General features: G+C 40.9%; 1 protein-coding gene across 4 annotated transcripts in view; it reads left to right on the forward strand.

The window, feature by feature from the left end:
• The window catches only part of vti1a (vesicle transport through interaction with t-SNAREs 1A), a 117,329-nt gene that overhangs the window by 55,110 nt on the left and 43,479 nt on the right, over positions 1-18,740 (forward strand). For all 4 annotated transcript variants that reach the window (XR_008397755.1, XM_017483708.3, XM_047159326.2 and 1 more), the window contains exon 6: positions 17,830-17,900. Coding sequence is in view for 3 of the 4 variants with exons in the window: in XM_017483708.3 (XP_017339197.1) it covers positions 17,830-17,900 (71 nt within the window). In the remaining variant the exon portion in view is untranslated. The remainder of the gene's footprint in view (positions 1-17,829; positions 17,901-18,740) is intronic.

Below are 18,740 nucleotides of genomic sequence, written 5' to 3' on the forward strand. Positions count from 1 at the left end.
TGCTCTCGGTTTGTAGAGGTATTGCTGTGAAGTGTGTGTGATCTCCTGCAGAGGGAACATTAGCTCAGATCTGGCCCAACAGGGCAGAATGTGTTTCCAGGTGGAGTGTGTTCGCTGGACTTTGGCCCCAGGCCCTGCTGAGGTGAAAGTGCCAGAAGCTGCTGTAGCTGTGGGAGTGGCACTGGGGCCTACTTCTCCTCAAAGCCCTCCACATGTCCCGACTGGGCTCATTAAACGCAACTTCAGCTTCATTTAATCCATTTTTTATATCTTAGGAGGAGCAAAAAAAAAATAAAAAACCCTCCATAATCTTAAATATCTGCTAATTTATGCTTTGGAGGAAGACGGAAGGAAAACCTTGATGTTTTGTATGACATCCAAGATTTTTCGCTTCTTCTTTTGGAGTTGCTCTTGTACTTCAGACTTTTTTTTTTTCCCTTAATGCAAGCATGGAAAATGACATGGTTACCACCAGCCCCTTTAATTATGCAGCTCAGTAGATACAGTCTAGGAAAGTTTAATTTGTAGCACAAATATCGATGCATGAAATCTCCTGCAGCTTGCTGCTTGCCTGTGTTCCTCTTAAGCGTAGACGCAGGGATGGTAGCCGATGCCGTGGGATTGCAAAGAGCCTGCCGAATGGAACATCATTTATTTCAAATTAGTAATGCCTGTATGGACATCCGGCCTACGAGGAATGAAAGGCAGAATACCATTTCGCTTCTGTCAGATCTCCAGACGGAGCCAATTCTAAACGCCAATGGAACCCCCCCCCCCCCCCCCCCCTTTTTTTTACCCAACCTTTTGTTTCAGTCTCTTTTTTTTCTTCTTTTTTTTTTTCTTTTTTTTTTCTTCTTCCCCTTTTTCCCTGTTGCATGTATTTTCGTAAGTCCCCAGTTAACTAAAGCACGAGTGCCACTACTCATGCATAAGGCGGCTGTAAAATGTCCTCACGTCATGCTTGCACAACGAGGCTGTGGGGGAATTTTTAAGCAGCATATCCATCCCCTCGTTAGCCTGGCTGCCGTCTCCTGAGAGGGGCGAGCTCTACTTCTAGGGTTAGGTTAGCATGCCAGGCCAGGTCGAGACACTGTGCCAGCCTCTCCGTGCTCCCAGTCAGTGCCCTTCTGCCTCGGCCACTGCTCTCCAGCGAGCAGGGGGCTGTCATGCGTCAGCTGAAATTATAATCACATCTGCGCACACACACACACACACACACACACACACACACACACACACACACACACACACACACACTCATATCAATGCTGCTAATCATTTCATACTACTCTTTTCTTCTCTTTATGTGCATCATTTTTTACATTTATAGTTGTCCGGTGATCTGAAAGAGGCAAATCAGAGGCCATCACTACTGACGTTTTATTTCCTATTGTAAATTGTTTTGTTTTGTGTATTTGCTCATGTCACATGTCATATCAGTGATCACATTACAAGATTTTGGTCCAAAACTTCTACTATTCCGGCGCTTCCTCAGTTTGTTGTCAGCCATTGGTGTTTGCATCGCTGCTAAATCGTCCACCGGCGAGCGTCATATTAAAAGATTTCAAAGATCGGACCAATTAAGATCAATTTTAAACTCGTAAGTTCGAAATTCTTTCACTATTTCTGTTTGTTTGGTTTTTTTGTTTGTTTGTTTTTTTTTGTCTGTGACAGCATTATTATTGCCAGCATTATAAAAAAAAATAAAAAAAAAAACTACACTGTAAAAGCAGGCATAATTGAGTAGACTTTACCTTAAGACCATGTGAGCACTGCCCAAAGTACTCTTTATCTACACACACTACTTTATCAGGGACATTCTCAGGTGCAAGAGGTCTATTGTTTTTCTATTTCTATTTAGGCAGATATACAGTTGAGGTCATTTGTTTACTTATACCTTGCAGAATCAGTGAAATGTTGTCATTTTAGTTAATATTTTAATTTGTCTTCTGGAAAATGTGTGAATATCTTGCGTAGCTTCTAAAGGGCATTGCTAAGTGGAAAATAAAGATCTTTAAATAAAAATAATAACAATTTACACCAATTGTCCTGTTCAAAAGTTTACACCCCCGGCTCTTAAGGCATCATGTTGCCTTCTTGAGCATCACTGAATGTTTGCACCTTTTGTAATAATAACTCAGTTGTCCTCAGTGTGAAAAGATCTCCACATCATACAGCTACTGTTGGAAAGGGGTCACATATGCAGAAGATGTTGGAACCGCAAAGATTGTGCAGGACCTGGAGGATTCTTCTGAAGAACAGCGGGCAGTTTAACTGCTCAGGACAAACAAGTGATCTCGTGAACATCTATCACAAAACATATAAACAGTCGTTGATCCTCCAGGTAACAACACTCAGTATTAAAAATCAAGGGTATGTAAACTTTCGGACTGGTTCATTTGTGTAAATTCAGTTATTATTGTGTCTTGTAGACTACATGTAAACATCTGTTATGTGAAATAACTTATTAAGGGCAGAACTAAATAAGAAACACCATGCAATTATTATGATCCCTTTTATTATATTTTAATTATTTACATTTTACAGTTTCTGCAAGGGGTGTGTACATTTATGAGCACAACTGTAAGTGATACAAAGGCCTTGCAAAAAACCAAAACAATAATTTCCAGTGAAACCTTGTGAGAACTTATTTTCAAAAGCGCAGGACTCAGACATTTGATGCGTTGTGCAAAATGTACAGGTTTAGACCATATCTGTATTCATGGAAAATTAAAAATATATATTTACGTTGTGCCTCTTCCGGCTGTATTAGTTTGTTTTCATATTGTATGTAAGCGTGGGACCTTTTCCCAGCTATGAATGGCAGAAAGAACAGCGAGTGGTGTTGGTGAGCTGCTGGTTGCTGGTTCAGGCTGCTGACAGGCAGCTCTTTGTAAGTGTGTGTTCTAGGGCAGCTTGTGCTCCTGGTACTACTCTCTGTTTGTAAGGCATCTCTCAGTCCATAAACAGCACAGTATCGCTAACAGCAGTGTCTTTGTCCTCAGCGGTCACACAGCTGTTCACCCCCACAGATCTGCGTGCGTGTGTTGGTGTGCCTGCATGCATCGTAGTTTCCTCAAAGCTCATTGCTGTTTTAATCAACAGGGGTGTAGATAAAGTAATATAGCCATCCATTAAAAGACCTGGATTTTCATCATCGTGCAGTGGTTGCAAAAATGTTTAATCATATGCGTGTTTTTGTTTTTAATGGAAGTCTAAGGACATATAGTGGTATAAAAGGAATAAAACACCTCATTGTTTATTTTCTTGTAACAGCACGTCTTGAAGTGACTTATTCCCATTTATACCACAGCAATTTGTCAAAATCAATACGTTTTCACTAATTAAACAACACTGTATCATCTTGTTTACTCGCTTTTAAGTTAGTCATGTTGTGGAAAGTCTGCGAAACAAGTCATATCCTGATCTCGCTTACATTATAAAACTCACTACCCTCTATTTCTCTCCCTCGAAGACAAAAAAATTCAGCTCGTCATATTAGAGACATCGCAAAGCACTCAATCCTGACTTTTGCTTGTTAGAAAACTTTAAGCTACAGCTTTACATTTTACATCTGACTGTTACAAGACATTGGAGCCTCTTTCTGCACTCCTCCCATATATGTATGTAGGTATGAAACTTGGTATTCTTTTCTTTTTAATTGCATGGTAGATTGTTGTGATGTGACATCATTCTTCTACAAACTTCCACAAAATTAAGACCGACCAGCAGTGACGTACCTCTTAAGCACCCACAAGGTTATACCAAATGTTCCAGGTTTCTGCATACATGCCATTTACAGTCCTGCCAGTAAGACCAGAAGCTGTTTTATTTTTTTTATTTAAAAGAAAAAACCCATCCGTTAATAAATTCTTAAACAGGATCAGCTTACAGTATTTTCTGGTCTGATTTATGTTAGGGTATAGTTAGTGATCAGCGCTCTCTCTGCATGTTTATTGCTTGGCTGGCCTCCTCACCGAGTCTCATTTATTATAGTAGTGAAAGCAGCAGGCCGTGGGGGTTCCAGGTAAATTTGCGGCTCTTCTGTCTGTCACTAATGCTGGGGTCACATTCCATCACGCTGACTAGAGAGAGAGCCTCCGTGTGTGTGTGTGAGAGAGAACAGGACTGAGCGTGCTGAGCCCACCTCATCGCCCTCCTCTTACCCACTGATCTAAACAACATTAAGGAGAGGTGGGCTCAGTGAGATACCATGTATTATTCATGAGAGATTGAAAGGTATCCAGGTTATGTTATTACGATGCTTTGGTAGTGGCCCTGCCGCTGGATCCCAGCCATCCATAGGGAGTTGCTTTCCAAACAATAGCCCACAATCAGCTCGATTCTCCTGCCACCACCAAGCAACTTCAAAAAACACCACAAGTAAATAATTTTGTTCAGCTGCAGCCGTGCCAACGTGTGACATTCAGTAATAGATTAAAAAGCACGAGTAGGAGGAAGACAAAAGGCAGAAGACAAAAGAAAGAGAAAACACACAGGGAGATTTGAAAAGGACAGTCACAGAGTTGACAAGTGAGTTATAATATCGTGTCCTTTATGAATAATTAATTTGATGGAGCAGCGCTCTCAGAAGTTGGATTAAATTAGTTCTGCTATGTCTAAAAAGTTCGATATGCTTCATTAGTGGATGAGATGGCAGGGAGGTCAGGCAAGGTGTGGAGGCTGCTGTGGTTAATTCAGCAGTGCTGAGGTGATTTTTCTCTTAGCCCTTCTGATTTCATGTCAAGTTTTATTCGCTGTGCCTCGTAGTAATTTGCTGCTAATTCATCCATTTCACGACACCAGTTCAGTCCTGTTCAGTTGGTTATTGCAGTTGTCGAATGAAAACGTGTAGCGTTGCTGGGAATCCCATCAGAATTGAAACATGTGCATGTTGGTTATATTTTCCCTATTTTCGGCACCTCTTTTCAGCCTTTTGAAGTATTTTCAGTTGGTAATATTGTAACATGCATACAACAGAATATGTTATTTGATGCTAATTGATATTTGGGGCCTAGTGGTTCGCATTGTTGCCCCACACCTCCAGGGTCGGGGTTCGAATACCGCATCCATCCTGTGTGTGTAGAGTTTGCATGTTCTCCCCATGCTTCGGGGGTTTCCTCCCCCAGTCCAAAGACATGCGTTGTAGGCTATTTGGCGTGTCCAGATTGTCCGTAGTGTGTGATTGTGCCCTGTGATGGGTTGGCACCCCTCGCAGTGTGTCCCCCACCTCGTGCCTTGAGTCCCCTGAGATAGGCTCCAGACTCCCTGTGACCCTGTGTAGGATAAGCGGCATATCTGACAATTTTAGGTGATTTTATTTCATTTTTTTTAAGCTCTCATTCTTGTGAGAACTACTTTTGTTTCATTTTTGGGTTAAATAATTGGGTTTCACTGAGCAAACATATAGAGTATCATTAGCTAGAGGTATTCGGTGTGTGTATCAAGCATAGAAACTAAAAGCCTTGTTTACTGTGTTTATACTCTGTGTAATATATTCAGTATATTTACAGTATATTCAGTGTACGTTTAATGTACAGTGTATTGAATTTTTTTCGTCCACTGTTAAAGAAACTGGATCATTTTAGGAAGTCTTTGTGGCTCTGAGGAGAGTTTCTGATGTTCTGCAATGTTGAACGAACACGTACGCACACACACACGCGCACACACACACGCACACACACGCACGCACGCACACACACACCCCAACCAAGGAGTAGTATGTGTAATGTTGTGCATTTTCTCAATCACAATAATCTCTCTTCATTAGGCTGTCCGTGGTCATTGTTAAATGAAGCGCATGATGCATTTCTCTTTTGTGAGTTCCCTCCATGCCTCATCTCCCCTCTATAATAGTATTATTATTTGACTTTCACTAAACATGCGATGTGTGTTGGCATTGACTGAAAGCGGGAGAACAATCTTGTGTTTTGAGTGGGCACAAGGCCACACTGTACTGTACTGACTGTCATAATCCCTCTTCCTGTTTACCAGGAAACAAATGTGCCGGACACTTTAGAACGAAATATGAAGTGTATAAGAAGAAGAACAATAGAATAAAAATGTAGGAACAGAGCAACCAAGGCCATTTAGAGCGGCTGCAGGATTAGTCCTTCATGTATTGTGTGGAGGGAAATGTATCCCCTGTTTGCCCTTTTGACATTTTTACTAATGTAAACTGGGGAAAAAAAATAAGACAACATTTACACAAATACTCACACTTTGAGTTATATTCACTGCTGTGTCTGTGAAGCTTTATGCTTGCCATAGTGCTTGCTTATTTATTTATTTATTTATCTATTTAGAAACTGTATCTTATATTTTTAACACCATTTTGCTCCATGCTCAACTTGAGGCTGATTTGGTAAACATCTTCAGCCAGACAATTTTCAGTGTATTAATGAATTCAAAGTTCGAGTTGACAGAATATTAAAGTGTTGAAAACTGTCAGAAACTGTCAGGGCTCTGACTTTTTAACAGCACAGTGTTGCGAGATGCCGCTTGATTCCCATTTACGCTCATGTTTGATGCCTTGCTTTCACGCCCTCTGTTGCTGCTTTAACGAAATCAACAAAGACATTTCTATTTCCACAGAGAATGCACGTTTGTTTAGAGAGTGTATATATTTTACAAATCATTGGCATGCCATCGATGCAATTCGCAAGATATAAATTGAGAGGGGAAAATTTTTGTTCCTGTGTTTTTTCTTATTTTGGATTACAACTAAATGCTAACATTTGGAAAAATACTTGTAAAAAGTACTCAGCTTCGACGTTAGTCAATATGGGCAGTTTCGGAACCTAGCTTTTCTTGAAAAGCAATAATTAAGTTAATCACATATTAACTTGTGCGGAACAGTGTTTATACGGGTATACTGCTGTAAGTGTGACCTGTAATAGACCTTCTTCCAAATGAAGAGCACATGGAAGCAATGAGGCACAGACCCTTGTCTCTGTGTGGGACCTGCAAGTCTGAAGTGAATACGTTGCTGCACGCAGTTTCTGAACAGTCAAAAGAAACTGCTCACTCTGTCCCAAGGGGGAAATGCCACAGGTCTTCCCACACAGCAGTAACAGCAGGCTTGTCAGGTTTCTCAGACATCAGATACAGTTTCTTATCACACCAATCTTTAAGGGGGAACTTCAAGTAAGGGAACACACGGCGATATTTCACAAGAACATATCAGAGAAATCTGGAGTTGGAAAGTTTGAAAGAAAAATAATGTGCGCGTACAAGGAAAAATCATTTTTCAGCAAGGAATTGCTCTAACCTGACATTCTGGGTGCCACTGATTACTGCACCAGTGTGCCAGGAGTTCTGTATTAATGAGTACATTTTTAATATGCAGTGCTTTAAGAATCTTTCACAATGTTGTACTGTGATTCATTTAAAACAGTAGGAATAGAAAGGAACTTCCTGTAGCACTCAAACTATTATTTCTTCATTTGTCCTCCAGTAACTCACAATAAACCTGAACACGAAAGTTTTACCTGGAGTCCCCACTTTGACTGCGCTTGCCTTTCACAGATCCGGTATTAGATTTCTGTTCTCTTGCACCAAATAAACACACGTATACCACATACGTTCCTGTCTTGTAAAAGTCGAACATGCTCCTGGTTTCTAACCTGTGCAGAGGCAAATAACATCAAGTCCACCCTACACAGTAAAGCTTCTTTTATTGGTATGATTAACGATGTTTAAATTATTATAAATGATGGTTTAACATAACACATAATAGGATAACTGCTCAAATACTGTCTGCTCCTGTTCTTTGTTATACAGTGTAGAAAAAAAAGAGGGGTGCTTCAACAAAGTTCAAATTACTTTGGTTATTAAACAGAGACCAAAACAACAACGCAATCAGTAGGTGTTGAAATGTGCTAAACTCCCATTGAGCCTTTATAGAGTCTTCCTGTCAAAACATGTAAATGAAGGTGACAGCATGTCCGTTTTTGACAAACATAATTAAAGTGATTCAATTTGGAGTCCTGCAATATCCAGGAACACGGGACTGCAGGGTTCCCTCAGGTCTTGGCTAATTGTGAAGGCAGCTTTTATACTCTGAATGTTTGTTTTTTTTTAATGTCTTATTGGATAATGAACTGTTAGGAAGTGTTAGATCTCAGCATCATCTGTGGCTGAGGATTTTTTTTTTTTTTTATGAGATGGGCAGGGAAGAACAGCCTGAGGTGTGGTGTTGTACAGATAATTAAAAGGCAAAATTTATGTTTGGTCCTTTGATCTGTCTGTCAAGTTTCTGATTAGAAAAGCTAAACCCTTTAATCAGCAGTAATAGGATGATTAACGTTGCTAAACTGCTTGAAAGATTGTAGAAGAGCATCAAGTTGGTGATGCAACCTCCCCCCCACCTCCCCCCATCCAGTGCACTGTAGCTCACTCGCTCTGCAGCGTGTGAAGTTACGGGAAGCCTGGGAAATAATGTGCAGCGTGTGATTAGGAAGAACTGAGTTGATTTTAAGAGCGGCCCTCCCCCTGTTGCTGCCTGGCCTGTACGCTGTTGTTCTTTTTCTCTTTCTTACACTTCCTTTTTCTCTTTGTCTCTACTGAGAAAAGCGTCCGTATTATCAGCTCTGAGATCGCACCAGTTTAATTTCACTAGTTGGCATTCTTCAGGCTAGTCGTGCGTGCATGTGTGCGTGTGGAAATGCAGAACAAGCAAGTGTATTCTGTATTCATGTTGCAATCCATACGACTCCTTTTCATCGGTTGCATTGTCCGTTAAATAATAGTGGCAGTGTGACCGAAGTATTCTGATTTTGTCCAGTTGGGGGACAAAGAAGCGTGAAGCTGTTGTTGTGTTTACTTGAGAAGAAGATGCAGTAGCATTTCTGGGCCCTTTTTAATGGCCATGCTCAAACACAACTCAAGACTGACAAAAATGCGCCATTTCTTTTAATAATCTATTTACGTTCGCAATGCGCTGGTAAATGGAAAAAGGAAAATGTAGTGACCAAGTGATCAATATTAATATAGTCTATAGAGTTAATGTAGTTGATGCTGTATGAGAGTTTTAATTCCACTTGGTCACGTTTGGTGCACATGTTCTCTCAGCACAGTCCTGATCTGCAAATGCAAATCACTTTCTATATTGAAGGTATGAAAATAATTAATTTAATTAATGAATATTGTTCGGTCGTCGGGCGAGAGAATGACCAGCATGGGTGCAGTAGATGTATAGTGTCCAGTGGTGCATTGAAACTCTGGTCATTTAATAAGAAACCTGAACCTCTGGTCCCCATGAACATGTAACATGTAAGCTAGATAATAACACTCTACTCTGAAATCTATTAGTATTCATTTGGATGCTTCAGTAAGGCTGGGTGATTAAGTCTTGGCAAATTGTAAAAGGACATTATGCAGAGCTGTTTAGGCTGTATTGGTTATATCAATTGTATTATAAATCATAGTCCAGTTTGTTATACGTATTGTGGACAAATACATTTTCATAATTTTACAGTTATATATGAGATATGGACAATATCAGACTATAAAGTTGGACAACAAGCAATAGTTTGGGAGATCTGAGATGAACTATAAACACTGCAAATGCTGGAGAAATACAGCTATTAAACAATTAGACAATAAGAAGTCGAATGCACAAGGAACTGTGAAAATGGTTTATTGAAGGCTACTTGAAATAAATAGTAATCTCAGCCTCGGACTCTTTATCTGCAGCCCATGGAGCTGAATTCGTTTGTACACTTTTCTGGTCACAAGCTTCAGAGTCTTGAATTATTTTATGTACATGTATTTCTGTGCAGTGTTTCTCAATCCTGTTTGTAAAAGTCGTCAATGAGTATTTAAATCAGGTAGTAGTGAGTAAATGATATAACCTTACATGTTTGGTGACAAGATACAGGAAAAACTCTATAGTCTGTCATCTTCTTGGCAGTGTTTATTGACCAAATGTGCCAGAGTTTCTTGTGAATGCTTGAAGTCTGGCTTGTGAGATGAAATAAGTAGTAATATGTAACTATGTAGTATAGAACGTTTGGGTTGGGATGGCTGCTGGTTTTGGGACTGTACTGGAAACATGTGCTGCTTTCTAGATGGCAGAAGTATAAAAAGGCTACAGTTGGGGTGAGTGGGGTTCCTGATTCTGCCCGACACTGAGCTCAATGGTAACCCAATGATGATCTGTGGTGATCTCGTTCCCTGGTAGGTTTTGAATGCTGTTATGCTGCATTTGTCATATGGTGCTGGCAAGAATGTTAGGAGGACGTTGATGCACTCAGTTTCTGCAGCTTCAGGTTTAAGTAGGTTTGAGTGAGAGAATGTCTTCTACACGTAAGTCTCTTTCTAATTTGTTCTGATGTATTTAAAGTTACTAACTTCATGGTAAACAGCCGAGGGTAAAGAAAGAATACAGGAAAGGGCCTATAGCACAGCCCTAAGGCACTCCAGTTTCCGTCTTAATGGACCCAAAAGGCAAGATGGAAGTTCTGGAGAAAAGGAAAGCTTTCACCCTTAATACATGTATTGATAAGGTTCCTATTATATGAGATTAGATTTCCTACTACAATTCCAAGTTGCTGCTGCTTAACTTGCATTTATATTCAGTGATGTTTGTTTGTTTTACATGTATTTATGTATTCGTTTTGAGTGATTTATCACTATTAGAGCAACTCTTTACCATGCCGTTGCCTCTAATTCGTCCTCATTTAGGACCCGGCTGAGCAGCAGCTCTGTTTCATCAATGGCAATCCGCTTTTTGCCAGGGCAGCCAGGGATGAGGAAAAGGGATAGGGCAGAAGTGTTCATTTTTCCCCTCCTTCCTGCTTTAAACAAATAGTTCAATTACTGTGCACTCTCCTGCTGCTATGGTCATTCATACCCATTAAACCTGTGTCTTATCACCCATAAGAGAGCTTCACATCTCCATCTCCACCAATTGTCAGTAATCAGGCTCTTAAAGAAGCGGGTGAGTGGTGCTGTGTGTTGAGAGGGGAGGAGAGTCAGAGAGCGCATGATAAATGGTCTAACTTGAATGACTGGCTAATAAAGATTTGTCTTAATCAGAAATGATTTTTCAGAACAGGAGCATGGTAGGGTCAGAACTAAGGCAATGAATAAAACAGTGGCCAGCTGAGTGAAGAAAGCCTAGAGAAATGAGGCCTGATTGCCCAGCACACTCTCTCTCTCTCACATACATGCGCACACACACACACACACACGCCTTTGTCCTCTCTCTCTTCTCTCTTTTTCTTCACATTCTGTTGCTGTCCTTTCCCTGATCTTCAGGGCAAATTCTTTGTTCAAGTCTTAATGTTTCATATGTGTTGCTATTTATTTCTCTCTTATGTCTGAAATGCTCACTAAGGTCACAAATAATTGAGACCAAAATGTAGGTTATTAAACAGTGCACAACTTTTGATTAAAATGATATTCTGACACCAGAAAGGGAATAACTCCAAAAAAAAAAAAAAAGACACAAAAAAATAGACAAAGGGGCATGTGTACATGTGCCAGAGGGTGTGTGAGAGTGGCTGCCTACTGTCAGGCTTATCTTTACTCTTCCCCTGGGCACTCTTCCTCTCATTTGGCTGTCCGTGGATTGTGTCCATCTAGAGTAACCATCAAAAAAGTGTCTGCGGCCCTATAATAAAGAGCGGAGCAGAGCCTGGGAGTGAGCGTGTGTCGGGGTTTGTAGCCTTTCAGCTTTGGGAACTGACACAGGTCTTCAGACAACTCAGAGAGGACTTGCACTCAAACAGCTACTGTAAAATTGATTATGTGTCCAATTATACATGTCCACCAGGGGGGTGGAGGGATGGAGGGATGGAGGGATGAGGCAACAGAGAGGTAGTGTCTTCCCTGTTGTGTTCTCCTGCTCTTCTCACTAGCAGGAAAAGAGGAATGAAAACGAGTGACATCCGGACCCCCGGGATGTCCAGAGTGAATTGAGCCTCTGTGGACCGACCTGGACAGTCCACTGAAAGATGTACAGACTGCTACCCAGCCAGACGGGAAAAAAACAGACGATGAGACAGCAACATGACGGAGACATTAGAGATATTAGACATGAAAACTGAACGAAGTAACTAGGAAGAAGTAATACAAACATGCATCACTTTTCCTGTCATCTATCATCACTGAATTAGAGCTGATTCAGACATTTCAGCATCTGACTCAATATCCATTTGTTAAAAAATATAGACCTTTTAGCGTGCATGTTTTCTGCTCTGTACGTACTGGGCAATAAGCAGATTAAGAGCTTAAATTAAAATCGGCCCTTCGGTAATGATGTTGCTATTGTAGATTTCAGTAATAGGCTTGTTAAATGGACCTTAGGGAGGAGGATCTTTAGCAGTACCAAGGGAAAGCTTAGCATCAGGGTCACGTAAATTGCTAATAGGGCCTTAGACGGGAAAGGAATATTTTATAGCCTTATGAGCAAAAAAAAAAATCATACTGGTGGGTGCAGCTTTTTTCCTTCTTTTTCTTCTTTCCTGCACAGACATGCTTTACGTGTGATGATTAGATAGCTTTTCTAAATAATAATTTTTTAAAAAATACAATAATTAAAGGATAATTCTAGAGATGTTTTTGTAGCTATTGGACAAGGATTGGACATTTTTCACTTTGTGCTATTGATGTTAAGTTTATGTTGGCTGGCATATTGTATTTAATTTCCACTGGGCAGTGTGTCATGCAGCATAAAGGCTCTAGTCCCTAATGGCCACAGACATGGATGGACAGAGAGGGTGAAAAAGACTGAGGGAGATCAGGCTTTCTGTGCCAAGCTGCAGGAAGAGAATGGAAGCTAACTCTCATCCTCCTCCTCAATGTCTGTGTTAGTTTTTCTCCAGCTAAATTCAGCATCTGCTGCGCCTCATGGCCTCAATACAACCTGCAGAGCTCTCATTATAGTGAGAGAAAAGCACATAGGGAGATGTATACAGTTGCAATCAAAATGATTCAACCCTCATTGCAAATCAGGTTTATTGTCAAAATTTACAGACTTTCAGCTGTTTGCAATGAACAAATCAAACAAAAGCAATTGAAATAGTTCAACACAACAAATGCTTCAAGTAGTTTCCCCAAATTCAACTGAAAATGCAACTTATAATGATTTCTCCAGTTTCAAAATTATTCAACCCCTTCATGGCAAGCATCTTTAGTACTTAGTAGAGCACCCTTTTGCTGTTATGACCTGCTGCAAACAAGATACACAGCTTCTGGTAGCGTTCCTGAGGAATCATTCCTCATGAGCAATGGCCTCCAGTTCAGTAATATTCTTGGGTTTGCGTGCTGCATCCGCCTTCTTCAAATCCCACCAGAGATTTTCTATGGGGTTTAAGTCACGTGACCGATGTCCCTGTAGATTCTTCCAGGACTTCTTCTACAACCAAGCCTGGTGGAATTTGAGGTATGCTTGGGATCATTGTCCTGCTGGAAGGTCCAATGACGCCCAAGCTTCAGCTTCCTCACAGATAGCATGACGTTTTCTCCTAGGATTTCCTGATACTTCAGTGACTCTATCTTGCCTTCCACACGGTGCAGGTTTCCAGTGGCAGAGGATGCAAAGCAGCCCCAGAGCATCACCGAGCCTCCACCATGCTTGACTGTGGACAGAGTGTTCTTTCTTCATTCTTCTTCCTCCAGATATATTGCTGCCGAAAAGTTCCAGTTTTGTTTCATTGCTCCACAGAACAGAATCCCAAAACTTCTGTGGCTTATTTATAGGATTTTGAGCTGACTTTTCTTGTGCTTTTGGGTCAGTAGTGATGTACGTCTTGGAGTTGTGGCATGGAAACATTCTACGCATTTAGTATGTGCGTACTTACCGTGCTCGCTGAAACCTCAGTGCCTGTTGCCACCAAGTCTTGCTGCAGGTCTTTTGCAGTCACTCGAGGGTTTTTCACAACCTGCCTTCTCAGAAAACTGGTTTCTTCTCAGAAAACAGCCATTGATAGATTCCTTTTTCTACCCTGTCCAGGTATTTCATACATTTTCTACCCCTAGCCAGTCCAGGTATTTCATACATTTTCTACCCCTAGCCAGTTCAGGTATTTCATACATTTTCTACCCCTAGCCAGTTCAGGTATTTCATGTGTTCCAGCTCAAGCACACCTGGTGCAACTAACGAAGCCCTTCATTATTTACGTCGTCAAGTGTACTTGAGACAACACCTAATTTGCATGTTTGTGCTGTTGTGAGGGATTCTATTCAGGCGGTTGAATAATTTTGAACCTGGAGAAATCATTATAAGTTGCATTTTCAGTTGAATTTGGGGGAAACTACTTGAAGCATTCGTTGAACTATTTCAATTGCTTTTGTTTGATTTGTTCATTGCAAACAGCTGAAAGTCTGTACATTTTGACAATAAACCTGATTTGCAATGGGGGTTGAATCATTTTGATTGCATCTGTAGACAAACAGATAATCAGAGAAGCAGAGGAAAAGAGAAAAGGGTGGACTAGTTGCAGAGATGGGAACTGTATCCTTCTCTCATGGGAGGTGGCATGTACACAGCTAATTGTCCAGTAGGGAAGCTGGCGGTTAAAAAGGAGGGTGGGTTTAATGAGAACATCAATTTGTGCTTTCTTAACTAAAAGGAATATTTATGCTTTAGGTCCTGTTCTGGCTGAGTGAAACCAGAGTCATTAATGTATTTTGGACCGTTTACACCACAGCAGGGATACAGGGAGGAGGTATCACTTTCTCACCATAGATTTCATATGCTCTCTCATCACTCATACATTCTGTGCTCTGTCCTGCTGCTTTTACTGCTTTTATTTTTATTTGTACTTGGATGGAACACTGTACAAGTAGACATCACAGTTTTATAGGCTGTTTAAGTATTTGCAATTAAATCAGCTGCCTAGTTCAGTTTGCTTGAGTAACATTGCCCTTTTTTAATCAATAATTTCCATTTTGACAGTTTTCATAATTGAGAACTGTAACCCATATGAGTGTGTCCAATTGCAGTTAAAGGTTATAAAAGCATGTTTGACCCCTAAAGAGGAGACCTTGACTGTGCTCACTAGATCATGATGAGTCTAGTGGAGCAAAAGTGGTGATCATAGTAAAGCAGTAAAGTGCGCGTGCACACGTGTGTGCGCGTGCATGTGTGTGTGTGTATGTATGTGTGTGTGTAATCTGGTTCCATTACTGTGTATTTTTCTATTTTCAGGGCCTCCCTGATGGAATTATTTTGTTTGTACTTTCTCTCCTTCAGCCCGTGGGTCTCATCCATCATCAGTAGCAGCATCAGAACGAGTGTCCTTTTTCATGAGTCGGACTATCAGAAAGATTGCAGCATTCTTTTGAGCCCTGGGGGTCACTCTCATTTGTTTTACGGCACTCTCTTGGACAGAGACTGATAGCAGTGCTTAATTTTCTTTACAGAAGCTTTCCGCCCTCGACCACAGCCGCTTGTCTGCGGCTTGTTGACTGGCTGCTGTTATGATGGTTATTAATATCGCTCTTCACTCTTTTAATCTGCCTATCGGTCACATATCTGTCTGGCAACTCTATCTAATCTGGATATCCTTCAATCTGTCTGCACTCAGAATAGAAATTAATGAAGGTGAAGACGTGTATGCATGAGCACAGGCTCTCAATTCAACTACGTCTTCGTCCTCTCTGTCTCTTATATATTTGTCTATACGAGTTTGTTCTAAGCAGGTAGAGGCAGCCCTTTTTATTCGTTGTGTGTCGTGAGTATGCACACTTGCTCTTTGAATGCTGCACCTGTGTAATGTAATCCAGCCATGAGTGTGTTGTTTACTTACAATTGTTTGCAAGGATCAAAGTGAGCCTTTCAAATGCACCAAAGATTCCTCACTTCTCTTTTCCCCCTCCTCCTCTCCAAACTGCTAATGTCTACTCACAGGTTGTGTGTGTGTGTGTGTGTGTGTGTGTGTGTGTGTGTGTGTGTGTGTGTGTGTGTGTGTGTGTTGGATGAGAGGAACGGGAGTGGGGTTTTTGTTTATTGTTTTCCGTGACCCATGGGATGTGCACATGACAGTGACCGTTGATGAGCTTGTCAAATGCCTTGTTCTACATGTTTACTAAATGTGAGTATAATGGGTTTAGACTGGTGACAGATGAGCAACGTTTTGAAGGAAAATGTTTCCTCAATATTGCATGCGCTGATTGGGTTCAGCCTCATGATGCATGTTGGGATTATTGTAGAACTTGATATGCCCAGGGTTACTGAACAGTATTCAAAGCGTTTACTGTAAATTTCGTTCGGGATTCCCAAGTTTTCTTGGTTCTGAGTTTTAATTAGGCTCCCTCCACTGGCCTTGAAGCATATCACAGCTAACACTTTTGCCTCACAGCTCCAGTTCATGAAGCAGATGTTAATAAGTAGAAATGCAACATCTGCCTCCATCTAAGTTGAGTTTCATATTTTTAAAAAAAATGCTTTTACTAAGGTTGTGAATGAAGTTAGAGTGTTAGCAGACTACCCATGCAGAGAAGACTAGACTTATGGTACAGGCTGCATAATAGCCATTTGATTTCTCCATTGTCCACAATCTGTAAGGCAGTCCAGCATTTTAGATGTCTGGTGAGTGTTTCTTCACTTAGTGTCACCGATATAGTGGACTCAGCATTCCTGATTTTACGTCTCTTTCCACATAACAACCCAGGACCTTTTTAAGGAAATCAAGTTTAAATCCATTTCCTCTGGAGGAACCAGGTGTGATTTTTGGGCCTTGGTTCCTGCTTCACTGTCCTTTTTATCCAGGTCCTTTTTACAAAATAAGAGCTACTTGGGTGGAGCTTGGCATACTGAACATGGATGTATGGTCAGCATTTACAGAATGGCCAACGTTCTTACCTGGTATCTTAAAAACATACATTTAGCTAACCTCTATTAAATCTTGTTTTATATAAAAATGGTGATTTGGCATGATTGGCCAAGCAGAAGGTTTCTACATTACTTTTGTGAGTACCCAGCTAGTTTAAAAAGCTATGCTATATACACACAACACAGCAAACCTCTGCTCCATGTTCACTGTGTTTCTGTACTTTGACCATGTTCTGAAATGTACATTATATGGCCAAAAGTTTGTGGGCACCTGACAATCATATGTGGGTCTTCCCCAAACTGCTGCCAGGAATGCAGATAGTTGTATAGGATGGCTTTGTATGCTGCAACATTACAATTTCCCTTCACTGGAATTAAGGGGCTCAAACCTGTTCCATGACAATGCCCCTATGTACAATGCGAGCTCAATGAAGAAATGGTTTGCCAAGGTTGGAGTGGAACACCTCAAATGGCCTGCACAGAGGACTGACCTCAACCTCACTGAACACCTTTATGATGAACTTGAACAAAAACTGTGCCCCAGGCCACATCGCCTGACCTCACTAATGCTATTGTGGCTGAATGAGCAAGTCCCGACAGCCACATTCCAAAATATAGTGGAAAGCCTTTCCAGAAGTATGGCGGTTATTTTAATAGCAAAGGGGAACTAAATCTGGAATGGAATGTTCAACCAGCACATATGAGTGTGATGCTCAGGTGTCTACAAGCTTTTGGTCCTACAGTGTATTTATCCTTTATGCAGTTTACATCATTTATTGTTTTACATAATGATTACGGTCCCTGCAGGTGCAAAATACAAAGCAGGATCAGTGTACTCATTCAAGGTAGTTCTTTATCTCTTTAGCTCCTTGAAAAAGTTTCTGGGGGAAAAAATCCTATTTGGAAATTGTTCTCCCAAGCATTCATTGTACTAGGTACAACAAAAAAGGGCTTTCAGTGAATTGTAATTAAACATGATGGGGAATGCGTATGGTGAGGAACATATTGGAGGCTTCTCATGCTCTTCCTGTTTTTGTCTTTTCCAGAACAAATAGGCCAGGAGATTCTATCCAATCTACACACTGACCGCGAGAAGATCCAGAGATCCAGAGAGCGGGTGAGTATATTCATGTACAAGCTAAAACAATCCACTAAAGCTAAATGATTGCATGGAACTGCACTGGTTAGTACTAACTTGTTAAAAAAACAAAAAAAAAAAAAAAGTGTAAAGCACTACAAATCACACACTATCTTAGAGGACATGAGTGCTCTCGGTGATGGTCAGGGGGGTGGATCATGCCTCCCTCTCTCTCTTTCTCTCACTGTGCATTAATATAGTCTTGGCACTACAGGGATCGATTGTATGTACAACATGGATAATAGGTCATTTGATAAGGAGCACAGCACTAAGAAGACATCTTTGTAGTTAACATGTCCCATGCAGTAATGACATGCATGATGCAAGACTGTCTAAATGGTCATCGTGAGCATAACGAGGGTTGTGTTCTTGGTATTTCCAAAGCCTCCCATCTTCTTCTGGGTGAATTGTATACTGATGCTGACACAAAGTCTAACACTTTCTCTGGAAATAGTGCTTTAGGTCATGCTAACAGACTGGCATTCAAGCTATGGGCTGTAAATTAGTAACTGTGCCTGTGAAGTCCTCCATGTTCCAGATTGGTATGGAGCTTGGCTAACACACTAATCATTTCTAAGCACATCAGAAGATGCTGTCTTCAGAAGATGCTGTCCATCATACTGGCCAATGTTAGTCTTAAATGTTTCCATAAACCTTTGTATTTTCCTCATTCTCTCTCTCTGTCTCAATTTTCTGTATTTGCTGTTTTTCAATTTTCCCTCTCTCAAAAGTTCTCATTCTCTTGTTCTTTCCATATGGGAGTGTTGTGTCCCAACCCCCAGGTGGAGTGTGCTCAGTCAGGGGCCTTTCTGATGGCCC

Source organism: Ictalurus punctatus, chromosome 13 (assembly GCF_001660625.3).
Source record: "Ictalurus punctatus breed USDA103 chromosome 13, Coco_2.0, whole genome shotgun sequence".
Lineage (NCBI taxonomy): Eukaryota > Metazoa > Chordata > Actinopteri > Siluriformes > Ictaluridae > Ictalurus > Ictalurus punctatus.